This window comes from Acipenser ruthenus, chromosome 22 (genome assembly GCF_902713425.1).
Source record: "Acipenser ruthenus chromosome 22, fAciRut3.2 maternal haplotype, whole genome shotgun sequence".
Classification (NCBI taxonomy): domain Eukaryota; kingdom Metazoa; phylum Chordata; class Actinopteri; order Acipenseriformes; family Acipenseridae; genus Acipenser; species Acipenser ruthenus.
This window is the reverse complement of record NC_081210.1, coordinates 25,549,130-25,574,097: the sequence shown is the minus strand read 5'-3', so window position 1 is coordinate 25,574,097 and position 24,968 is coordinate 25,549,130. Positions and strand designations below refer to the sequence as shown.

General features: G+C 37.9%; 4 protein-coding genes across 6 annotated transcripts; 1 reads left to right on the top strand and 3 right to left on the bottom strand.

Annotated features, from left to right (window-relative positions):
• Positions 1–1,922: 1,922 nt before the first annotated feature.
• On the bottom strand, positions 1,923–11,521 carry LOC117431441 (V-type proton ATPase subunit e 1-like). The gene is made up of 5 exons (XM_034052332.3): positions 11,268–11,521; positions 9,331–9,378; positions 6,583–6,710; positions 4,481–5,056; positions 1,923–3,162 (listed from the first exon to the last, which is right to left on the bottom strand). Exons 1-3 carry the CDS (start codon positions 11,369–11,371, stop codon positions 6,617–6,619), a joined length of 246 nt encoding a protein of 81 aa, XP_033908223.1. The 5' UTR covers positions 11,372–11,521; the 3' UTR covers positions 1,923–3,162; positions 4,481–5,056; positions 6,583–6,616.
• A 2,295-nt stretch (positions 11,522–13,816) lies between these two features.
• On the bottom strand, positions 13,817–16,389 carry LOC117431440 (large ribosomal subunit protein uL24). The gene is made up of 4 exons (XM_034052331.3): positions 16,292–16,389; positions 14,991–15,163; positions 14,565–14,705; positions 13,817–13,994 (listed from the first exon to the last, which is right to left on the bottom strand). Exons 2-4 carry the CDS (start codon positions 15,156–15,158, stop codon positions 13,866–13,868), a joined length of 438 nt encoding a protein of 145 aa, XP_033908222.1. The 5' UTR covers positions 15,159–15,163; positions 16,292–16,389; the 3' UTR covers positions 13,817–13,865.
• Positions 16,390–17,729: 1,340 nt separating this feature from the next.
• LOC117973705 (interleukin-17B-like) lies at positions 17,730–19,525 on the top strand. 2 transcript variants are annotated; one of them, XM_034926802.2, is made up of 3 exons: positions 17,730–18,099; positions 18,374–18,636; positions 19,035–19,524. In XM_034926802.2, exons 1-3 carry the CDS (start codon positions 18,076–18,078, stop codon positions 19,279–19,281), a joined length of 534 nt encoding a protein of 177 aa, XP_034782693.2. In that variant the 5' UTR covers positions 17,730–18,075; the 3' UTR covers positions 19,282–19,524. The 2 variants fall into 2 exon arrangements, with proteins under 2 accessions (XP_034782693.2, XP_034782694.2); XM_034926803.2 differs by having other exon boundaries at positions 18,028–18,103; positions 19,035–19,525.
• Positions 19,526–19,537: 12 nt separating this feature from the next.
• Positions 19,538–24,499, bottom strand: LOC117431438 (prenylcysteine oxidase-like). Of its 2 annotated transcripts, none has more exons than XM_034052328.3 (6): positions 24,204–24,499; positions 23,193–23,399; positions 22,727–22,901; positions 21,970–22,181; positions 21,696–21,833; positions 19,538–21,293 (listed from the first exon to the last, which is right to left on the bottom strand). In XM_034052328.3, the coding sequence occupies exons 1-6, from the start codon at positions 24,316–24,318 to the stop codon at positions 20,638–20,640; spliced, it is 1,503 nt and encodes a 500-aa protein (XP_033908219.1). In that variant the 5' UTR covers positions 24,319–24,499; the 3' UTR covers positions 19,538–20,637. The 2 variants fall into 2 exon arrangements, with proteins under 2 accessions (XP_033908219.1, XP_033908218.1); XM_034052327.3 differs by having other exon boundaries at positions 19,538–21,296; positions 24,204–24,497.
• Between the last annotated feature and the right edge of the window lie 469 nt (positions 24,500–24,968).

Here is a 24,968-nt window from a genome sequence, read left to right as displayed (position 1 = left end):
AAAGATTCTCTCCAAGCATGTGTCAACCATTTAAATTGCACAAACCTTTTATCAGCTGATCATATTAAAAATAAAAACAGGTGCTGAATCTCAGTGCACAAGTTACCTACATTTTCACTTCTCTTAAGCATATTTACCATTACAATTTATAGCAATTGTAAGTATACTGAAAATAATAATAAAAAAAAACTTAACATCATGAACAAAGAACTACAGTAAATTGCAGAACTATCAATTCCTGAACAAGCAGTGTTGCCAAATCAGAGATTCCCCATCCAGATCTAGAGGCTTTACGTTACTGTCCAGGGCAATCTGGAGGTAAAATAATAATAATAATAATGGGCACAGTTTTTTTTTTTTTTTTGGTACAAACTTGCAGCTTGTACGTATGCGTGAAAATGCTGCTAAGAGGATGTATTTTTTTCCTCACAATATCAACGATCTTTCCCAAGGTTTATCAGTACTTGAATCTGCTCTGGTAATTTCTAAAGTGAAAAACGCTACTTACACACAACTCTGCACCATTTAAAGCCCTGACCTACAAAACACTGCAGCTTGCATTATTCTCGTCCGGCTCAGTGTACTGTGTCATTATCAACATTAATGTCATTACTTTGCTTGGATTGCCAGCCGTCACTTTGTAACCTTTTTTGTATTAACTGTGGATAATAAACATTATTTGATGCCCACGGTGTATTTTTGGAACAGTCTACCCCCCTACTCTGCTCTGACCTACAAACAACACTCTCCAATTGTGAACACCAACATGGCCTCCAAAACAAAACAAAAACAAACCTAACCCAACTGCGCTGAGCACCCGCCCACTCACTCCACCACTATTCGCTCACATCATCCCCAAACGCTTTCCAATCCAGCTCAGATTGGGTCGGCTGTCTTTCAATTAAAGCAAAGTGCACGGCAGGCGACACCCACCCATTTCAGGACGGGCTGAGCTAAAGTATAAACAGAATTTAAAAGGGCCTTTTATTTAAATTAAATAATAATAATAATAATAAAAAAATACAAATATCTACTGTATTTTACGTGTGCATTTTAAAAAGAAGGGTTTCCACAAATGATGTGCTGACAAACGGGACTTTGGCTGTTACATAACAATATATAGATAGATCTATGTATTAAAAATCAAATTGATTATATATCTTTTTTTGCTAGATCTTTCTATTGACATTTTCGAAAATACCCACAAACCGATTTTAGGGTAATACCAACACATTTCTTTTAAACCTGTAGTACATGTTTTCAAAAGGGGGCGTGTACCGTCAAAATGCTAGAATTAATCGGTAACTTTTGTAATGCTGTATTTATATTTTATGTAAAAAGTTGCGAGACGTTTCGCCTATTTAGAGAAATAAATATGTCCAAATACTATAGACTATTTCTAATTTATCAAAATTGCTTTCCATAAATAATGTTCCTTGATAAAAGAAAAGAAAAAAATACAAGTGCAGCATGATCTGCAAAAGAAAATGACTCTAATTATTTTTCTACTAAAGGTAAAGGTGACACAGCATCGTTTATTTAAAATATTCACGAAACATGGCATTTTACAGACAACTTTAGCATATTTACATGTCCCAGGTCAGACATTTAAGTTCAGCAGAACTCGTGACTTAAATAAAGGGGATGTAAACCAAACATAACCCAACCACTTCTTCACAGCTTAAAATATAACATCACAGTCAGGGAAAACAGAAAAAATGCAAACACAGACATCAAAAATGATATTTTTGGGTGAATAAATGCATTTGGTGTATATTCACTAGGACCTAAATCCCGTCTGTATAAGCTATGGCCTCCATGCTTTTTGTGCACTCACTCACTGATTTGTTTTGTTACGGTGCTGTTCAGTGATCTTCCACAAGCGGCAACTTAAAGGAACATTAAATAGCTCTTTTACTCACCCTAAGGCTCCCCATAAGGTGATTTAGGTTTGAATTATTCCAGTATTTATATCTTTATTTGCATAAAATGTTCCAATCCTATGCACTCCACGCTTTCTCCCTTTCTGGTTTGTTTTGTTTATCTTCTTCCTGACGGGTTACTGGAAAGCGCGTGACTCCCCTTTCACATGGTACAGAGTCGGCCAATCATAGCGCAGTTGAGTACCCCAGTACTGGGCCAGTATCAGAATCATCAATCAGTTTGGTTCTCCAGCCGCGACAGGGAGTTAAACTCAGCAGGTAAAAAAAATATACGTGCATTGCAATGTATACGTTAGATGTGTTAACTGCAGTGGAGGTTGGGTTTGTCTATGCGAATTTTAGACAAATTCTTAGACTCACTGTAGTGTCTGTAAAACTAATTTATATGTGAATGTAATTTTTTTATTATTATTTATATAAGTATACATGTATCATGCATGCTTGTTTGAATGGTATTTAATTATGTAAATAAATACAAACGTAACAACACAAGTATTCCTAAAAATTAAAATGCAGCATTATGCAACATATATTTATTATTTCTATTTTTATAGTATCTCATATGAGGCTTGGTGTAAAGGATAAAACTGGTCTAATCCAGTGACAATGAAAGGATGTTAAAGTGGTGTGTAAGCTTTTTGTTATCCACTTTTAAACCACACAGAGTAATGACAAGTTTCCCAATAATGTAATTCAGCGGCAGACAGGCAAGCAGTTATGTGCCTTTGTGGCAAGTGATGAGGTTTCTCTGTTTTTATATACCCACTTATCAACTGTCCCTCATTTCAATCCAGTTATTCTGACCTCCCTGACCCCGCCCACACATCCCTGCTGCTATTCCATTTGACATCACAGCGTTCTGGAACACAGTATGTGGTTTTAGAAAATCTATATAAATGCATTTCAATTGATTCAAATGATGTATACTGTGTATGTATGCAATATGCAACATGGCATGGGATCTGTCTCGTTACATTTCTCATAAAATCTCATAAAATATCTTGGTATCTTATTCTCTACCATGATGAACACCCCCTGAATATTTCTGCAGTGGTGAGCTCTGGTTTCTAGCAAGTTTCCAGCTGGACCAGTAGTAGTTTGTAATGTGAAACTCTGTAAGAAACTTATCAGGTGCAATGCATCAAGCTTGCTGTAGAGGGAGTACAGCATCCAATCATCTCATTGCCCATTGTTACCAATCACTTGGTGGTTTTGAAGTCTAAATTAAAAAAAAAAAAGAAAATAAATTAATGTACTGTGTCCTGCCAATCTTCTGAAATGGGCCAGGTGCAACATGGCTATATACATTTGAGTACAGCAGTAACAAGGCAATATTAAGAAACAGCCTTTTTTTACCCTCCCACCTGAAGTTAGCACTGTCAAGCTGACAGAGTATGCTAAAATAAGACAGCAACGAGAGGGGTGGCTGCAGTTTATTTGACGATTCTGACCAAGCTTACAGGCTCTTCATACCAACCTTCACCAACACTTGTAAAGCATTAAAAATGTATATGCTTCTCTCCAATAATAAAACCATTCAAACACTGAAAATAGTAGCCTACACTTTGGTGGAAAAAAACACCACTGTATTTAATTCTCTAAAGACGAGCACCTCGTCTTTCCATTCATCCTTCTCTTCAGAAGGCTTGCTACTTCACACATTAATCATTTTTTTACATCTAATAATGTACTAGCTCCTATTATCCTGACTCAGGAACACAGCGGTGTGTCTCAAGGGTTTTCTCATGAATTCAATCCAATAATTTTAAATAATGGAAAGTAATGACATGAAATAAAATAAAGGCAAAATGAAGACAGTGAAGAACAAATTGGCAGCATTTGGTGACCTTATCCAAAACATTGATTTCAACTTGGGATCTCACTGAATAAACTGTAATGAAATTAAATGGAGGGAGAAGGGCAGAGCTAGATAGTCAGACAGAAAGAATGAACAATCTAGTTTATCCATGGTGTAAGTGGAGAAAGAGGTTGGCACAAAGTACAAGAACGCTAACCATGTAAATAAGCAGGCAAGGTAACGTTAATTGCCTTGACTTAAACAAAACCTTGCATTTTTCTTACATTTAGTAATAGCAAAAAAAAAAAAAAAGATCATTCTCTTTTTGTCCTACTTAACAAGTAACAACTGGTAGGGCAAATGTCTTCTATTTTTAATAGCCGAGATGTGCCTTTTTCTAAAGACTTCCAGGGACAGAGTTCAGCAGCAGAGAAGATGTCATTCTCAGGGCACTCACAAGCTTTGTCCCTGATGTTGAAATCAATCTTCACTGATCTTAAACCAAGATCCCTTTTACATTTTAGCTGTGTTGGTTTATTGGTCATCAAATCAAACATACATAAAGCCCACATTTGAATGAGGGTGCATGTGATAAATCTCTATATGCTTTTTGAAATCCTGAAGCAGACCCTAAATTAGTAAACTTCAAGAACAGTTTAAATAAGAGCTTTTGCTTTTCATTTGTATACAGTACAGCTCAACAGAAAACACTGTATTATAGAAGAAAAGTATACTTAACCAGCATTTTAAGGTACTACAGTATTCTTCAAGACAGAAGTGGCTACTGTAACTATAACTGCACTATGCCATTCACGATACTATGGGAGAATGAGAAATACATAAACATAAATTTAATAATTGAATACATTTTCATTAATGAACTTTTGAGACCAGATGGAAACACTTTTTTTTTTATTGCTTCTGTGAACAGGTTTTTATGCGAGGACAGAAAGCTGAGGGCACCGTGACATTTTGAAATACATTCCATATTTGGAAATAAATATTTTAAAAACATGTACATCCATGGCATAGGTTTAACAGAAGACTGCATTTCGGAGGCATAGTGATTAACAGAAGGACACAGAATCCATCATTTACATTAACTAATCTTTTACATCTGATAAAGATTTGTTTCCAAATCCTACAGGGATTATGTTTAAACCTAACAAACTGAACAGAAGGCAGTTATTCTAAATATTTAATGAGGTCACACAGCACTTTCGGTAAGGCATCAGTTATTAAGGACCATTCGCTTGGGTGAGAATGTTTTTGAAGTAAGGACCAGAGAGGAGCTCATCCTTGGCAGGACAGGTCTCTGTGGGGGAGAGGAAAAAGAAAAAGTTCATTTCTGTAAACTAACAACTCATCCTACAGTGCAAACTAACCAGAGAACCAAGTTTACTTCCTTTGGTGTACATTATTTACTACTGTTTCTTCATAAACACATTTCAGAACAATTTGAACTTTTTCAATTCTACAGACCTTTATACAGGTCTAGAAAACACAGCAGACCAGTAAACTTACCTAATATGTATCTATCTCCCCTTTTCTTCTGTGTAAGACACTTAAACTATAATCAGGTAGCCTAGCGTAATCTTTCTTTTTTTTATGGCGGTAAATACAGAGTTTATTGGTGTGGTTGGTAAGCCTTATGTACTAACAGGAAGAACAGTAGGTGCTTAATTGTATCCAATACTTCTGCACATACTTAAAGCTGTATTAAACACAGCTTCTTGCCTCACGTTAGAGTAACCAGTTTCGTACAAGTCTTTGACTCTGGTGAAGTCCATTTAACCCGCCATCACGCTGTAGATTTAGATTGACTCACTGTGCAATAGGTTAGGACCCCACCAGAAACATGAAATTCTCTTTGCTGCACATGACTGGTGTCAGGTGGGATCCCAGTACTTGCTCCCAGGGCATGAATCTGCAGTGTGGTGACATGATAAATGGACTTCAGCCAGGTCAAAGAATAATAGCCCTGTGATGATTGCATGTGTGCTGCTGATGCACTTCCATCCTATGGAAATCAACAGCATCTGATTTAATTGTACGATGATCAATTGCAATGGCAGGAACTGGACATTCTACCTGGTCTTATGAAACAACATGTTAGCCTTAAACAAACTGGTAATGCGTGTTTTACTGGTATGTCTCACTGACAGTGCATTCGGTTAAAACTAAGTCAGACCCCATGACTTTCTGCAGACAGAAGATAAAGAGATTATTTAGAGAATGAAATACCATGGGAATCTCTTCTGGGAAACTTGCAGAAATCTCTCTGACCAGTTCTTTGGACCCTGAGCTCTGCTTCTCTGGCTGCGTGGTGCAGGCCCTCAGTGCAGTAGTTGCAAGGCCTCTTTCAGGCACTGGGCAGTAAGCCAGGCCTTTCACCCAATTGAATGGTTATTACTCAGCAGAAAAGAATAAAACTGCTTCACAAATCAGACTGAATGAAGCTTTGTACATCTAAACTGCTTATGATTTCCCTTGTTTTCTCATAACAGCATCAGCTGGGTTAAAATACTGTGTTTTATGAATCCCTCATAAATGGGCCATATTAAAAGAGTTTGCAAGGAACAGATAAAAAAAAAATCTTACATAATGTACATTTCAATCACCTGTTGCACTGTGCATTTAACTTAGTGTTGATAGCATTTGTTTAAATAATTTATAGTAAGTTGAATTAAATTACACTGAAGATCATTTTGCTGTTTTCTCTTTTAATACAGTATTAACCCTTCAATGTGAACTTACAGTCATGGTCCAAGGTTTCACGGCACCTTTTTGTACAGACTGCTGGACCAATGAATGTCCGTGAATTGCATACATGTTTCTCACCTGGTCACAGAGCAGTATTAGAACAGCAATACATCTAAGGCCAGTGTACTTTAAGGTACCAGATAGTTTCATTTTTCAGTTGTGGCCCAAAAAGAGGATTCAACTGTGATAGGATTGCAATCAGCCAGCTGTAAAAAAAAAATAAAAAATAAAGAAAAGTTGTTTTATAACTTGTTTAGTTCTCAGACTTCGTTTCCAATACATGCATTCTTAAATGTGAATAAATCAGTCTAACTGTCCAGCAAAATGTTTCAACAAGGCGTTTCCAAGTTTTATTCAAATACAAATAAAAAAAACCAGACAAATAGGCAAGAAACTTAAAGCTATGCAATTTCTACGAGGTCAAAAAGATTCCTCAAATGGATTAAATGGACACTCCTTTGTGGATTTCTTCAGCTTCCCAGGTTCCAGCTCCCATTCCAGTCTGTTTAATTAGCACAGCTGTCACACTTGGCACACCAGCCTTAAAAACAGAGAGCTCTTTCACAGCGGTCTCCTGCAGAAGCACACTTTCTTTAAGAACGCAATGTGAAGAATTTTCACCAATGCTCAGAGTGTCCTGCCCATATCAATTCCAGTGTGGGTGTATTATAATGTTATCATTTAAGAATGTTACTTTCCAAGTGCTGGTACAGAACAGATTATTTTCTTTATTAAGGTTTTGTATTATTCTGTTTTGTTTTACCTATAGTTTTCATGTTATGCATTCTGTTATACAGTGTGTTTTGTAAGCAGCTTCTACATGACCAGTTTAAACTTCCATGCAAACTTCCCAGCAACAGCCAGTGAAAGCCACAGCATTCTCCAATGTGGCACTTCACAGTATATGGTATGAAACATACACGAATTGTCAATCTCTAACAATCACAATAAAACATATTTATATAGTAGAATCTGTTAAAATGAGAGGAATTCTCAGTAGGTTTAGTTTGCTGAAACAAAAAGCTGCTGGATTATTGTACTACAGGCTACTGAGCACTGCTACACTCTAAACTGTTACACTGAGAGTGAAGAAGAATCGGCAAACTGGACTGGAATTATGTAATTTGCTCCAAAATGCATTGTAAATTTCATAATGTACTGCTTTTTAGATTGTCAAATACGGTATCTGAACAGAAGCTTAGGGAGAATGTATTTGAAATAATCGTTTTGAAATGTAACTAGGGTTAAAAACCCATGGAAAAAATATGTTAATAGAAGGCTTTCTGTTCTTAATGGTATCAGATTTAATGGGGCCATAAAAACAAGTAACTTGTATTCATTTATCAGTGTTTTAGTGCCATCTAGTGGTACAAACTGCAATATGCAAGTACCAGTATGGCCATCACCATAAGAAGCTAGCATTCTGAAGTATACTGGGATTTACTGTACCAGAAACATGCTGGGATGAAGCCTTCAAGCATCTAGATATACTCGATTGGCTAATGAGTCTAATCTTGTTTTTCCTGGACACATGCAGTACCCCTTACTGTAACACCCTTCCGTAAAAATGTATGCAAACATTATGCTGCATGCACAGCATAACGGGGGAGGGTAGGGAGCGAAGAACCAGCTACTGCAGATCCTGATGAAAAAGGTACGGACTTTAAAAATGTGCATAATCCAAACCATCTCCAGGACATCTGTGCCACAGGACTCACTTTGTTTTCAGTATCACACACATCAATAATGTTTTCTCTACAAACAACTGCAATGAGTGAGTGAACCAGACATTACAGGCAAGGGGCCAGCGGTGTCTGGTATAAACCAGAGCAATGCACATTTCAAGGACAAAACATCAGCAAGTCACACTTCCTTCTGACAAAGGATTTTCCAATGCACTGTATATAAAAGACACATTACTAATACATTATCCTGAAGTAACCACATTTCCTATACCTCCAGTATCTGGAACCTCGTGTTGGTCATTTAAAACCACTGTTCCTTCATTAACCTGTAACTTACTGAGAGAGATGGGGAGCTATTCTGCATGGGTCTTATGTTGTTTCTTGGTTCTGGACAGCAATGTTATGCACGGTTGGAGGTTAAATGGTAAAGTAGGGCGCCTGTTGCCCGGAGCTGCATGGTTCTCCGACGCTATAGCTCTGAGGTGGCTGCATGGCGGGCCTGCAGAGTGAATAGAAGCGGACGGCTGACGGAACATGTTTCGGAGGACGCGTGTGTCCATCTACATCTCTCCTGAGTCAGCGCGGGGGTGGCAGGGGTGAGCCGGGTTGAAATAAAAAACAATTGGGCTTTCCAAATTGGGGAGAAAATTAGAAAAAATAATTGGCGATTTCCAAAAAAAAAAAAAAAAAAAAAAGTAGAATGTTGCTCTGTTCCCCAAAACCATAACAACCAACTTTCAGCAGATTTGACCAGAAAACAGAATTGCTTCCCGCTACATTTTCTGATTGGCATAACGAGTCAGACCTGGGAGGCTGCAGCTCTGTAGCAGAAATAAAAATGTTGCCTTAAAATACTTTAATCTGTCCTTGTTTCAACCCGCAGTCCACTACACACTGGAAGTCTACAAGCTGGAGCATTTAGACAGTTACACAAGACATATCAAGTGACTCTGTTTCATTTTGTTACGAATTTAAGCATTGTAAAAGTCAGACAATTCACCCATCACTGATTAGATGCCAAAGAGAATAACCTCACTGGAAGTCATGCCTCCAGCTGCAACACTCCACAAGCTCAATCAATACCCATCACAACCACCCCAAACAACACTGGCTTCTGGAACTGCCGGGCGTTTATACTTACAACAGATAACAGCACACTGCACACGTCACCAGCATTGTGTTGATAACCCTGGAGACAAGGAAAAATAACAATTGAATTCAGAATAATGTATGTCGCTTTCTATCCAGAAAAAGGAGGTCCACAGGTCTGAAGTGTGGGTGTTCTGTAACAGAGCAGGTAACCCCGACTGTATAAACCCTGCCGTTGCTATGCGTACAAAATGTTTATTTAAGCAATTATATATATTATATTCCACCAAATTCAATTTTTCAAGCATTCTGGAGTATTTGACACTGAGCAGGTCCTGTATTTTGAATATACTGTAATGTATGCAGATACTGGACAGATCACCACCCACAGTACTGTATGAAATCAGTTGCATTTTAGGGCTGATGGCAGTTTCACAAATCAGTAACCAAATTACAACACCATTCCCGTTTCAAGAATTGGAAATTCCCTGAGTTTCAATAACACACGATGTGTTATGTGGACTTCTAACTTTAGAGACATTCTGTCCAACAAATACATTGACTGAAGCTCTATAGGTGAGGATAGGGCATCTCTGTGGTGCTGTAATGAAAGGAAAGTAAAAATGTGAGAAGTGGAGGAACTAAACTTTTTTTTTTTAATTACTTTTTTAGTAGTCTGTATTAGTGTACCTTAAGAAACTAATAACTTCAACATCTAATTTCTAACAGAGTTCAGTTGAAACCACTGTAGGGTAGACAACTTGGCCAATGTCAGCCAACTCTTGTTTCTTAGCAACTAATATTATAACTACAGTATAATAAAATTATATTGGTGTAATCATATGGTTAAAAAAATATATAATAACTGTCATCTGTTTAAATCCACACAAATAAATGATTTATTTGTCCATTTTGGTCAGGAAACTGGTCAGTGTGGAATGTATTACTGTATGAGGACATTTGAAAACTTAAAGGAACATTTATCACATGGCTTTGCAACTAATACATTTCAGCCCACTGACTAATAAATGGTAATGTTTCTTTTTTAAAATGTAGAATCTAAAACATTATAACCATAACTCCTGCTAGACACAACATATCTAACATCTGAAGTAAAAAAAAAAGATGTGTTTTACCTGTTAGAATGTGAATAGCATGTATTAGAGTGAATCATATGAATCGCGTTCATTTATTAGTATGGAGTGTTTTAGGATACCCAAGAGAAAACGACTGACTGAAATGTCACTCTTTTTCAAGTGTCAATAAAAAACACAATTTAATAACCTTTTTTTTCAAATTATGATCATCTATGGGATTTAAAAAAAAAAAAAAAAAAAAAAAGTAGGTTCGTGTATGAAAACGTTGATTTAATTGTTGGAGGGAATTGACCAGTTTTAGCTGCTTTACCTTGGTTTTTGCACTATTTCATGGTGATGAACAAAATCTGACAGTTTAAAATGAGGACCACTAATGTACTGGATCACATGACGTGTTTGTTTTAAAAGACGTTTTCCTAATTTCACAATTGCATTCCACTTCCTAATTATACCCTACGCCATACACTTTACAGTAAAATACACTCTAAATGTAACAATATTAAGCTTTTCTTGTTCTCTTACAACACAAGACTAAAAACGAAAGACACTTAAAATAAATTAGTTAGTTATTCACAGCAGTTCTACGAATTAAATAACAAAAAGAATAAACAGCCCATGTCACTTACTCAGCATCTGCGTTTAGCATTTACACTTATTCAAAATGTTACAAGTGACGAGTCTGACTAGTCAACACACACTACAGAAGTACAGTAAAAAAAAACAAAAAAAAAACGACGTACGCACTAACTGTCTGCTGCGCACTCAGTTTAACTTGTTGCTTAAATGCAATGAAAAAGGCTTATTGAGGTTCGACATTCATTTACTTAAAGGAAATAACTTTATACTATATATATATATATATATATATATATATATATATAAACTAACTCACCCTCTGTTTGGTCCTTTTGGGATAAACCATGGAATGACACCGCCGACGATGACCCAAAAAACTGTCACTACAATGGCCGAGATCATAAAACTTGCGTACGCCATTTCAATGCAAATCGGTGACACAAATAACACTTAGTACTACTAGCAGTCGCTTAGTTATTATGAGACTTCAAAAAGTCGGAACTTGCTAAACGCAACAGGAACAAACTACATCAGAGTCCAGAAAACAGATATCACATGATTCTTTGAAGCCCTGCCCTTCAGTAATTGGATGTTTGCCAGTCCTATCACGTGACAGGGGAACTGTGTTGGGCGTGCACTCAGACATTTTCCACGCAGTCGTTTAATCTCATCTGGTGAGGTTATCCAATTGACTCGAATCCCAGTACCAGAAAAGTATTTACATTGTGTCATGATGTGTTCACGATTTCATAGAGGGAAGTGCATGTAACAGTTGGTCTGGCTGAAATCTGCGTTAGAAAAACTACAGTAACCTGTTCTTTCAAGTAGCCATCCAGCTGTAACTGGAGCTAACGGGTTTGGTCAGTCTATGTAAAAAGGAAAGACAAGTAGAAAAGCACAGTCAAACGAGCACCATGGCATAGGAGTAAAATAAAATAAAAATACTACATGTACTACCTGTGAAAAACAGGCTCTTCAAATGTACAGAACAGCTACTGAAGCAATGAATGACCACTGCAGACGAAGTGGTCAAACAATGACCTAAACTGATAAACCACAAACAGAATATATAATATATTCAGTAAAGTGTTACTTTAAAGTTCTTCTGAAAAATCAGAGCGACCAGTGTCATTACATAGAAAATCATCATTATAGACAGATGTCTCCATATTCCACCAGACTGACTGTCCATACCAAGTTTAATCAGTGAATAAACAGTTAGTGTGAGCTACTGAAGAACTACCTGTTAGTGTGAACTACTGGGACGCGTACATAGAAAGTTTCCATACCCCAATTATAACACTTTCAATAATGTATGATAAACTTTACGTGTGTGTGTGTGTGTGTGCTGCTGTACCATTGAGCAAGGTACTTTACTTAGATTGCTCCAGTAAAAACCCAACTGTATAAATGGGTAATTGTATGTAAAAATAATGTGCTATCTTGTAAAAATTTTAAGTCAACCCGAAATTTTATAGATGTGTATGTGTGTGACAGAAAAAGTTTACATTGGGATAAGTGGTTCTTATGAAATCCAGTATATAAAACTATAAGGTGTGACATACATAATAAAAGCAATAAATAATAAGAACAATAAAATGACAGAGACCAGAACCATGAAGACAGAGCAACTGAGAATCAAGTCCTCAGGTACAGGTTACCCAAACTCCCTCTAAATTATCAAAGGGAAACCATACAATCCATACTACAATTTAAACACTTCAGAGGAAAATACTTCCCTTTCTCATTAAGTGTGTATGCTGTACAATTACCATTTTTGCTCCCCTGTGGTATTGTCCTTTTTGTTTACAGAATTGTTCACTCAAGGTGGTTAGTGTAATCTGGGTTAACATGCTTTAAATTAGTACTGGTGTGGAAGCAGCACATCAAACTCTTTCAAAAAATGCTGATGTATACAAAGTATTACTTTACACAATGTAACAATGATCCTTGATGCAATTCTTGTAGGAAGTATTCCCATACTCGCTTCCCTTTTATAGGACTCTATAATCAGGATACTGCCATTTCTTGCCAATCTGAAATAGTCAGGGATCGTCTCTAAAGTAAGTATGACTCAAGGATCTTGGAATTAAGTGGACAATGAAAATATTTGTTAACATCTGATCTTTAGAAGCTTAAACGTACTTGATAGAAATCTTGGTACTTTGGCCTCTTTTGCAAAGACCCCCACTGGAATTAGCAAGTTACAAGACTATTCCTCAATGAGAAACTGTACCCCCCCCCCCCCCCCAAATCTGTGTTTGACACAAGTTGTTCCTAATGAACAGTTTATTTACAGCACTGTAGAAATGTAATAAACAGGGAGCTACAAGCATATACCTATTGTAGGTTCTTCCATTCCCCAGATACTGATAACATTGTGTAATGCATGATAGCATTATTTTATAACTGGGTAAGCAGTTCTTTAGACATGCATATAAAATGTTACATAAATACGTAAAGAAAAATACATTTAAATACCAGATTCAGAACCTCAACCTCCTCAAAGAATTTAACAATGTGTCATCAATTGGTTCCGCAGTAAAAGATATTAAGGCATGGCATACATAGTTCAACATCTCTATCGCCAACAGTGAAAAGTCCTTGCCATCCATCATATAGACTTTAAATATGTTGCAGAGGATGCCAAGTTACCCATGATCAAAACCTACTGTAGACGTACTATGCATCTGGTGACAACTTACCAACATTCACTTCACTTCAATATAGGCTGTGTGTGTCCCTCAATATGTAAACACCAGAAGATATCCTTTGCTAGGCACACATGGTTTACTCACGAGCACACATACACACACACACAAGGATTTACATATTTCAAGCAATGCAGTAATAAAAAGAGCGACATTTGGGATTTTTACAGTCTTTTATTGGCATTTGTAAAACGTAGACCATTTCACTCCTGCATCTTTTCAATGGTCTCCTCCTTGTACTTGCCCTTCTCCTTGCCATCTTGGCGAGACTTGGCTTTGCGTTCTAAGATCTTCTTACGATCTTTGTCCAGTTTTAGCCTGGTAATCACAACCTAGAAGCAAGGCGAATTGAAGTTTGTAAGCATCCAAACTATACCACACAGTATATTCATAACATTTTCTTCTACCATTTAGCCTTTGGAATAGGTGAAAAACCTGCTCAAAAGTTATTTTCAAATCTCAGGTGCAATTAATCCAACTTTAGTCCAAAAATGTTTCTCTTCAACAAGCTCCAATTCAAGCATTTTTTAATTTTTTTTTTTTATACAGTTTCCAGACAGAAATTTAACAAAAAGCAAAACATTCAAAACAAATGACATTCTATTTGGAACACTGAAGTATGCAGGATAATCTGTTTACATAGAGGTGTACTCGTCTCTCCCCATTGCGTTTACATGCAGATATCCAGTACGCCATTCCAGAGTACTTACTGCCTCATACAGGACCAGGGGAAAGACAGGTGTGCAGAATATGGCATTGTTCATACATCGTATTTGAATATCCAGTTCACAGGAATATGGAATATTTCATTTTACTCTGACCCCTAAATATTCTGGATGAAGGATTGACAGCATGCATGTAAACAGTTTCTGGACGTGACCCAGGACAGAGCATCACCATACCTTGCTAGGGTGGATGCCGACGTGCACCGTGGTACCATTGGCCTTTTCACGCTGCACTCGCTCAATGTAGATGACGTACTTTTTCCTGTAGACCTGGACAACCTTGCCAATCTGCTGGCCTTTGTAATGTCCCCGGACGACCTGGAATTTAAAAAAAAAAAAAAAAAAAAATCATAGAAATAGATTTGACATTCTACATGTTCGCTACTCATTTGTCATACAAATGCCTATTCATATCTCGCATGGTTCATCACAAGATGTATTATGATGAACCTGCAGATACAGCCAACACTTAAAGATCAAGAGCACACGCCCATGATCAAATGCTCTTGTTTTTATCAATTGTTCAAAAGCAAGACTGGTTCCCCAAACCAAGTACAAGACACATCTGGGTGAATATAATTGAGTTTTGAGATGAACACATACCTGGACCTCATCATCCTTGCGGATAGGCATGGAGCGGACATTGTATTTCTGCCTCAGCTCCTTAGAGAGTGGAGATGACATGATCTTTCTGCGAACATGAGAAGGGGCATTGAAGTGCCTCTTGCGGTTCTTGCTGCGAGACGACGTGACGAAGGGATTCAACTTCATGATGGCTGTGGAAAAATAGGGGGAAGATATTCAGGGTCTTTGAGACAAATCCAGAAAGCTGATTCTGCACAGTAGAAAGTTATGATACAAGTCAGAAGGGATGAAAGGAAGGATTTACAACAACAAAGAAAGCCAAAAGGACTGAGAAACTCACAAGCTATATGGATAGATCTGAAAGCACAATGTGTACACCAGACATTAATCAAAACCATTCACAATAAAAAATAAAAAAGGAACAACTACACAAATCTCTACATCAAAGTTTGGCAAGGTGGTTTCAAAGGTAGGCAAGACTATGGTAGACAGGTATAATATAAATGCACACAAAAATAGCTGCAGGCATCTCACCACCTAGATCAACGTTAAATGTACAGGTGGAAGTATGCTATACATAGTTTTAAAAAGGCAAATGTACATTGCGATCTGAAATGTTTATACAAAATACAGCTTGAATCGACAGTCCATCATGACAACTTTACACTTTCAGAAACAGTAACCCGTACTTTAACTCCACCAAGCAAAGCAAAAGAGGCACATTCATGTATATCTTTAAAAAATGTATAAATAACTCAGGCAGTTTAAATTGAAACACAATTAGTTATCGCTACCAAATTCACATGACAACACATGTACGGTGATTTATACAACTATGTTCAGTTTTAAAATACATAACTGACATGCACACTCTGTTATAAGACATTCTTATTCAATGCATGCACATGCACATATATTTTAAAAATACACAGTTAAATGTTCAAGTTATTCCACTATATATTACATATATTGTGGAGCGTGATTCACCACCAAGGACAGAAATTTTGATGTATGTAATTGAGAAAACACTGGCGACAAGTGTGGTTGAAGGGATATTTGAAGGATACTTTTATAAACTCGCACGGTATTGAGGAACCCATGCCTGCTAAAAACAAGTTACATCTATCTCCCTCGTAAGGCCCGGGCATTTTCTTTTCAGGTAGCTGTTAATGTTTAATTCGTCATCTCATCCTAATAATGATCTTTTAATACACAGCAGAATGTCTGGTTTCATACACCGTAATTTTGCTGGGGTAAGTGTGTCTACTAAGCAGATGTTTACGGATATAGCGGTATGAATTATCTCCAGCAGTCCTTACCCTGCTCATCAATCCACTATGGCCGCCGGAAAAGAGAGTTCGCATTCACTTCCGCTGGAATTAGTTGGCGCGCTATTCCCGCGATATTCAATAAAGTGAACGAGAGGTTGATCAACACAGGCATTCAGGGACAGCGCCACCCGCAGGAGCCAGTTTGTCAGTCCTCGTTTTATTTTGACGTCAGTAGCACGGACACACGAAACATGAACGTTACATTACATCAGCATGCCTATGCAAAAATGCGATTCATAACGTCACAGAACACCTTTAATTAAGAAAAATATGTTCTTGTTATGACCACTGACTATTAAGAAAATGAAAATAACGTAATTGTAATACTCAATATTGTTCAATGTGCTTTTCACACTTAGATTGCATATTTGTACCTGTTAAACCTGGTTTAATAGCTCTCCTTAGGCCCTCTGTCTTTTAACTTGGGTGTTGTAGGCACACCTGTACAGGACCAGAGAAGGACAACAAATTCACATCCTGGTGTGTATCATATCTTACCATATCTAGAAACCAGGTTTAGCAGAGTTCTAGGAAAATATCTTTTAGTATGTAAGTTGACCCTAAAAATGTGTTGAATTGATCCTGTACACCCGTATCTAAACTATGGTATGGGGCTTTATGGAGGTCACTGAGTGTAGCCTGTTCTAAAATTTAGACAACTGAAAAGCAGTCACAGTTCTGCCTCCATCTTTTGCCAAATGTTTTTTTTTATGTCTTAAGCTAGCAGTTTTTATTGTTCAGAAAGGCTGCGTTGATGAAAAGACCCAAACAAATTTTTTGTTACCATAATGGTATCTTGATTAGACCACATCCAATTTTTCAATGGTACAGCTTTGTACTTGTGCTCCCTCCCACCCTTACAAAGCAGTTTGTAAAGGAACCATACACCACTATAGGTATAAATGCATTGCAAACAAACCATTCTGTTTACGAAGAATTGTGTATTTGTGAGCAGATATCTTTTACAGTATGTCAACACAGGGTGTGCTGAATAAAAGGTCGACACAGACAGCATTGTTGGTCTAGCTACCAGGACCAAGCAATAAAGCAATTGTTTTATTGGAATTGTACTGTGCTGAACTGCAACATATTTGTACTGGCTTTACAGCAATGTTTGAACTATGTGGTTTTGTTGAATTGAAAATATGTATTGAAACAACTGATATATATATATATATATATATATATATATATATATATATATATATATATAAGAATAAAGTAATGAAGCTTATCCTTATCCAGGGCGATATGAAAGGGAGTTAGAAAAGAACCATTTGGGTCGCTTCAGATTTGGGTCGCTTCAGGGCGTGGAAGGAAAAACCACAGGAAAAGCATAGTAAAACTGATGTAAAAATTTATAATAAAAGTTTGTCATTTAATTTTACAGAGATTCTTTCAAAACTTGTGTTTATACAATGGTAGTCGTTTAATTATATTTATGCAGTCTTGAGCCCTAAAAAGCCAGCTACCTTTATAATAGACTATAATTCCTTTTGGCAAACAACTAACAGTGTTCCCACTGTGGGAAACCAACATTCTATTGTGAACAATGACTGGTCTGTAAGGTGAGGTTCTGTGAAAACAATGTAGCAACCCTTTGCAAACAACAATGCAGTAAATATAAAAAGGTCATTGTCATTTTTCAGAACACACGTGGTCCGGGGGATTAGTTAGATATATATATTTATTGCTACTGGTTCTATCTTATTGTCCATTTCACTGCTCTACCAGTCTGCAGCCATCAGGCATCCTAATCAGCTGCCACTGAGATGTCCAACAGAGATGACCAGCTGGTGAGTGAGTGGATTTGAGCAGTACTCATCATGCATAGTGGTTGATTGAAGTTTGTATTTTAATTGATCTGACCGGAAATTATATTGCATCTTTTATGAAAGGAAAACACATAAAAAGTACCTGTTTGAACACTAAGTGTACAAACAGCGACTTAAATTCACAAGAAACTTCTTTATTTGTAGATTTGCATCAAAAGAAAATGTACATTTCTTTATATATATATATATATATAAGCATTAGAAATGAACTCTAATGAGGTTATTTTTTTTGTAGGTGCTGTGGCTGGCGCTTTCATCAGTCCTTGTCGTTATGGCAACATTGACAGAATCTTTCGAAGGTAAAGACATTAGGAGTGAAAGGAAAGGAAGAGTCAAACATAAATACACGGGGAGCTCGATGGAGGAGGACTATGAGAAGAGCATTAATGACATGGTGATGCAGCTGCAGAACAACTCGGCTCTGTCTTGCAGCAAGTGCGAGATTGATCTGCGGCTGTGGATGTCCAACAGGAGAAGCCTGTCTCCCTGGTCCTACAGGTCAGTGATTATTATCAATATACTAATCAGGGCTTCCAATTATGAAAACATGTCACGACCCCCTTTGGTTCTGGATCATCTCGGTTTTCTTTTACATGGTCCTTTAAGCGGTTTTAAATGAACGCAAGTGTATTCTGAACTGTTTTTAGAAAGGTGGTCTTACCTGTATAGTTCAACATTGGAGTACTCTGCACCCTGTAATGCCCATTTCTCTATCACATGTGATACCATGCTTAGCCACCCCTCTATAGTTGTATTATTATTTTAAATCCAGCCTCACAAGCCAGAATTTGTCATATGCAGAACATTGTGTGTTGCCGGACAGTGAAAAAATAAAGTGTTTTTGTACAAGAAACGGAATCTAGTTACTTCAAGTTTCGTTTCACTTGTATTTCCAGAGTAAATCGCGATGAGACACGAATCCCAACAGACATACCTGAAGCCCACTGCCTCTGCTCCGGATGCATTAACCCCTTCACAATGCAAGAAGATCGGACGATGACAAGCGTTCCAATCTACACAAAAATCCCTGTGAAAAGACAGTTCTGCGATGGTCCAAAACAAAGGAGGAGAAAGAAGAAATGCAACCGGAAATACAGAACTGCCATGGAGAACATAGCGATTGGCTGTACATGCATCTTTTAAATGAGTAATGCACCCTTGCTTGAAAAAAAAAAAAAAAAAAACCCTAATATTCATGTGATCTCTATTATCTGATTAAATTAATGTACTCCTCTCAAAGGCTGAATTGTAAAGCTGAATGTTTTAAATGTGTTTAAACAATTCCCTAATTCGATGGTAGCACTGCAGTTTACGTTGTGGTTCTATGCAAGTATTTTAATGGCATAATGGCGCCAACAGATTCAATTCAGGGCGTTTCCAGATTGTGTTTGTCTTTTCATTTAAATATCAAACAATAAAAGACTTAAGAACCATTATTTCAATTTTTTCATTTAATAAAATGATATTTGTTAATACCTGGACCCATACAATACACTAGCTAAACCAGAGTGAACCATTTCTTATGTGAAAATAAAGTTAATTAAATAAATACAAACTTGTTAGGAGCCAAGCATGACTGAATTCAGTTTTCAGTGGCCAAGGAGGCTACATATTTTAGATTTAGTCTTTCGTTTTAAAAGCAGCCTGCAAAGGTACCGTTTGGAATTAAAGTTCCCTTTAAAACATACATACTGTAGTAAGCAACAGCAAACAAAAACACACAGCTATCCTTAGTGCAGAGCAGCTGCAGCACTCCAATTAACATTTGTTTTAATTTTCATAAACGTGTTTCGCTGTTCTCTTAAACCTGTTTAACAATATCAGTGCTGTATCATTGATTTCAAATATATCAAATATATTACCTTACAGCAGTACACAGCCTCTTATAGCTGTAATATATACTGTAATATACCATGGCGCATGTTTCCAGTTCTAAAACCATCTGTGTTGTTAATGTATGTATGTATTTTCTTATAACAGACGCCCTTATCCAGAGCGACTTAGTTTTTACAAAAAAACACATTACAAAAATCAGATCAGTCCAGACACGGAGCAATAGTGGTTTGATAAGTGGGATCACGGCTAATATTGAGAAAGAAAAAAAAAACAGATGGTACTATCACATCGAGAATCCAGTAAAATATACTACATCTGTACTGAAGGAACTGATGTCTGCTATCCACTGATGAAGGCTTGAGCCAAAACATACATCTGCTTGACATGAACTAACAATCTATTTAAAAATAAATAAATAAATAAAAAGTCTTTTTACGATTCATGTAGTCAGGAACCCCGACCAAAACAGTACATGTGCTTCAATTGTGTGTATATTTCAAGATATTTCAACGAAATGCAGACTGTGTCAGACAACAAATCATTTCACACACACAACAGAAGCAACTTCTGAAGCAATCTGAAAAGGTTTTTCGATTAACAGCCACTTTATTTCATTATTAATTCCGACGTGAAATGATTCCGATATTAGCACCCAGCCAGCTGTTAAAGCTCTGTTTTAATCTTGTGAATGAACTCCTTCTGGTCGATCATTTCCAGTTCCCTATTCCACCGGTGGTAAGCCAGCAAGGCAATATTCTTGGCAGCCACAGAGCTCATCTCCATGGCGCTTGCCGCCCACTCGATGCTGTTGAGGTAGTACATGTTGTCATGGAGAACAATGGGTGGCAGGCGCTTAGTTGAGCCATACTGAGGGTAGGCCTGCCAGTCTGTCACCTGGACGGAGTAGTAAGACTTGAAGAGGGTCTTCAGGTCCTTTCTTTCCAGAGGCTGCGGGGAAAATACCTTCCAAATGGCAGCTTCCTGGGGCTGCTTCTTCTTGAAGCCCTTGGAGATGTTGACAGGGCTGACATTCCCCACGCTGTCGAAGAACAGGGCAGGTGCTTCGGTAGTGAGGATGCTGGTGAACGGGAAGAGCTTGGGGTCTGGGTAGCCGAAGTACGAGCAGTTCAGATAGCCGTGCACGATCGAAACCACAGTGTGGTGGTACGCTCCAGGGAGCTCCGGGATCGGAGGCTCAAAGTTTTCAAAAGTGATGTTGGCCATCCCCTCCTGGAGAGGTGTTGCTATAATGACTATGTCATACATGGCAGAACCTTTCTCCTTTTCTGTTGTGTAACTCACTTGGTACTGGGCTGTGTCTGCTTTGGAAATTAAGAAAAATAAATAAATATATATATATATATACAGTATATACACATATACTATATATATATATATATATATATATATATATATATATATATATACACACACACACACATACACACACACACACAACAGAAGCTTTTAAAACCTTCAGGTATTACTGCATGGATTTCATGTACCCACAATACATATTTTAAACTATGACACTACTTATACAGTATGTACACTATGGATTTAGGGAAATAAAGCTGACTGTGCAACACAGAAAGGTATAGCAACATATAACACCACCCCACTGTATTCAAACAAATCTAATATTTAAGATTTAATAAATGCCAGGGATGCACAATGCTGCCCGTAGTCACACCGTCCTGCTGCGTTTGACTACCACTTACCTGACACAAGTGAAACTGAGGTCACCTGGGCATGGATCAAGTTGGCTTTTGCTTCCTTCAGCAAACCAGAGCAGACTAATTTATTTCCGCCTTCGACAGCCCAAAGATTAGCCTGAGCACCTGCTAAGGACACTGCCCCTGCAGAGAAGAAAGAAAACCGGTACACCAACAAAAAAGATTTAATGTACAGTCAAAACCACACACTATGATCCCTGTTGTTTTCTGCTATCAGTCGGTCAGCCAGTTAGACAATGGCTCTTTCAGTCTTCCATACCTACAAAAGCAGGAATGCTGACAGACTGGCCGTAGTTGACCCTCGTTACTGCTGCGATGACCTCGTCAATGAATCGCTGGGACACGCCAAGCTCCAGCAGGGACTCGGACACTGAGTTCCGCGTCATGTTGATGAACAAGGATCCCCCCAGGGAGTGTAGCAGCTCGTCCACAGTGCTGAATGCATAGCCATGTGCCTGGTACTTGTAGATCCTGTCAGGACAGAGACACACATCATTGCGAGAAGCAAACATGGGAAAACTGCATATGAATTAAGGGCTGGATTAGGTCTGTTATCATGCACAGATGATTACTTCATTGGAAATAACAGTTTGTTTCATTTGCATTTCAGTCACTTATTGGAAAAAAAAGCATTTGTAAAGCTCACATTTTAGCTTGCAACCACTGATCTTCAGTTTGATTACCCCGCTGACAGACAGTTACTATAGAAAGGTGTTGCATCTTAGCATATTCAACCAGTTCAACCATCCACATTCTTTGATCAAAGAGGCAGAATGCATTTTTCTGTGTTGAACAAAAACTCTCCTGTATTCTCCCAGCAGCAGCTTTTTCTGTATGGGAATGTAGTGTCATACTTTCTGTGTAATGCATTGTAGGTTTTATTTTAGCAAAGTAGTTTCTACAATTGTTTTTAAAATCATCCTTAACCACAACCAGAACCAAGCAATATTGCTGATTTCCAGCACGTTGCTCAGTAAACTGAGATATCAGTTTCACTGTGCAGGCCACTTACCTACCTCATGAATTTCTCCATGATCTCCTCGACCCACATCTGCAGGCGGATGAAGCTGATCCCGTAGCGCCACCAGAGCCGGAAGAGGTCCAGCAGGTACCAGTCTGTCTCCTCCAGTAGGAAGTGCTCCCCGTTAAACACCGCTGTCTTCCTAGGAAAATTCTTCCTGTACTTCAGCCCTGCAGGGTGAAAAACCGCTTCAGCCAAAGTGATAAGTGCTTGGGATCTCCAATCTGCATTATACACTAATCAGAGAGCAGGATTTCACCCCATTGTGTCTGAATAAATATTTAAAAAGTAATAATTTAACTACACCCACTCAGTTGTGGGTATATGTTAAACTGAAAAGTTGAGCTAAACAGAGCATAAGGGAGGCAGGTATTGCCTGCCTAGGTTAGGGACATAGATTTTACAATATTACGGTACTACATCTTGATGGGTTGAGAATTACAATACAGTGTTTGAATTACCTAGCAGCTTGACAAAGTCCTGCATGTGGAGGTTCAAGGAGTGGATCACTGAGCCTCCAGACTCATACTCCTGATTGTTCACAGTGACGGTAGCCAGGCGGCCACCTACCTTGCCCTTCTCATAAACATGGATCTCCACGTCCTGCCCAAAGTGCTGCCGAAGGAAATGGGCAGTTGCTGTGCCTCCAATTCCAGCACCAATCACCGCTGTTAAGGGGAAAATACTGAACAGTAAAAATACATTTTAAAAAAAGACCATGAACAATCATTTTATTCAGCGTGTTCTACTGTTCTTGTCTTTATTTACTGTATAGTGTGGCTGTGGTAACATCCTGCTACAGGAAAAGGAACATCAGGGTTAGGGTTTGCAAGGGAGATGTGGCTGTCCCTGAAAATGAAACAGAACCCGAAGAAAGCATTTGCACCAAATACGGTTCCTTCAGAAAGATTAAAAATAGAACAAAAAGTGTTTCTTGCACAGGCAGCAGTTAGTGCTGAAGAAAGGGGCACAAACCGATTAGAAGAAAACAGTGAACAGGGTAATTGGAGTACAAATAGGCTATACCAGTTAAATCAGAGGGGGTGGAAAATGTTTGTAAAGGATAAGAAAAAAACTTTAAAAAGTGACTGTCATGTGCACACAGCAAGCTGACTGCGATGTCTATGAAACACAGAAACACAGTACATCGTACAGAGCTGGGTTATTCCTTAATTAGGAAAGTCATTATTTTAACCAAATATTCAAAGCACATAGTAAATGGAACATAGTTTTTTTCTAATTAATCATTTTGCAATCTTCTTTTGATGCAAACCTGTGTAAACACGATAATAAACAGTCCGTTATTTATTTTTGTTGCTACCCAAATCATAGGGGTTTGCGCACCAGTAATTTATTTTGATTTGCTACGTGTCAGTAAAGTTTAAACATTGTGTCTACTCATTATGGGCGCGCACACTTATGCTTCCTAAACTAAAGTTGCAGCATGAAATGTGCATTTGATACATCCATACCTATCTTTGAAGGCGGAGCTCCATCAGCGTGTGCAAATTCCAAATCGCCACAGACTGACATGCACGGAATTAACAAAGCAAAACACCTCAATAGTCGTACTAAACACGGGGACATAATCGAAGTACAACTAAGATTAAAAACAATGTGTAAATTATTTATAGTTTAAAGACAATCTTGGACCACTTCTGCATCCACTGCCAATTACACAATTCCTCTTCCGGTTCCACTACGACTTGAAAAAAGAATAGCCGCGTAGCAGTCAGTTCCTGTTGTTCTACGATCGCGGTCAGGTGGTCTTATCAGCCAACTAATGTTCTACATTTAAAGAGACAGTGGACAAGGTTTGAAGCACAACTGCATAATGTCCGAGATTCAAATCATTGTTGTATATCAGTTTCTGAAGCAGATAAGATAACCCAATAACTCAACACAGCAGGTGACTGCACATATGCATGCACCGGGAAATAACGTAATGCTGATTTTGTGACAGAAGGGGTCGCGAATACATCACTTTAATTAGCCGGTCCTTCACATTCCTAATACCCGCTTTCCTGGGGTGACGTTTGCTAATCAAGGTCAGGCACTTTCATTGGAATATACTTCACAGCAAGCGTCTAGGGCCCCTCTATTCTTGTCTTCCATCATCTACTGTATGAATTGGTTCTTCAAGCTATCAGTGCTGTTATAGCTAAAGGCGGCCTTCCGACTTTAGAATCACCTTTAAAAAACAAGTAGTACACTGCATATTAAAGATATTATTTTTG

Excerpts from the sequence above, each read along its gene's own strand:
- LOC117431441 (XM_034052332.3), bottom strand. The coding sequence starts at position 11,371 with ATGGCGTACGCAAGTTTTATGATCTCGGCCATTGTAGTGACAGTTTTT. Across the intron at positions 9,379-11,267 it reads CCAAAAGGACCAAACAGAGG|GGTTATCAACACAATGCTGG; the intron begins GTGAGTTAGTTT and ends CCTTGTCTCCAG. Across the intron at positions 6,711-9,330 it reads GCAGTGTGCTGTTATCTGTT|CTGGCTGATTGCAATCCTAT; the intron begins GTAAGTATAAAC and ends TTTTTTTTACAG.
- LOC117431440 (XM_034052331.3), bottom strand. The coding sequence starts at position 15,158 with ATGAAGTTGAATCCCTTCGTCACGTCGTCTCGCAGCAAGAACCGCAAG. Across the intron at positions 14,706-14,990 it reads GCAAGGATGATGAGGTCCAG|GTCGTCCGGGGACATTACAA; the intron begins GTATGTGTTCAT and ends TTTAAATTCCAG. Across the intron at positions 13,995-14,564 it reads TCGGCATCCACCCTAGCAAG|GTTGTGATTACCAGGCTAAA; the intron begins GTATGGTGATGC and ends CCTTGCTTCTAG.
- LOC117431438 (XM_034052327.3), bottom strand. The coding sequence starts at position 24,318 with ATGTCCCCGTGTTTAGTACGACTATTGAGGTGTTTTGCTTTGTTAATT. Across the intron at positions 22,902-23,192 it reads GGACTTTGTCAAGCTGCTAG|GGCTGAAGTACAGGAAGAAT; the intron begins GTAATTCAAACA and ends TTCACCCTGCAG. Across the intron at positions 22,182-22,726 it reads ATCATGGAGAAATTCATGAG|GATCTACAAGTACCAGGCAC; the intron begins GTAGGTAAGTGG and ends CTGTCCTGACAG.
- LOC117973705 (XM_034926802.2), top strand. The coding sequence starts at position 18,076 with ATGTCCAACAGAGATGACCAGCTG. Across the intron at positions 18,100-18,373 it reads CCAACAGAGATGACCAGCTG|GTGCTGTGGCTGGCGCTTTC; the intron begins GTGAGTGAGTGG and ends TTTTTTTTGTAG. Across the intron at positions 18,637-19,034 it reads CTGTCTCCCTGGTCCTACAG|AGTAAATCGCGATGAGACAC; the intron begins GTCAGTGATTAT and ends TTGTATTTCCAG.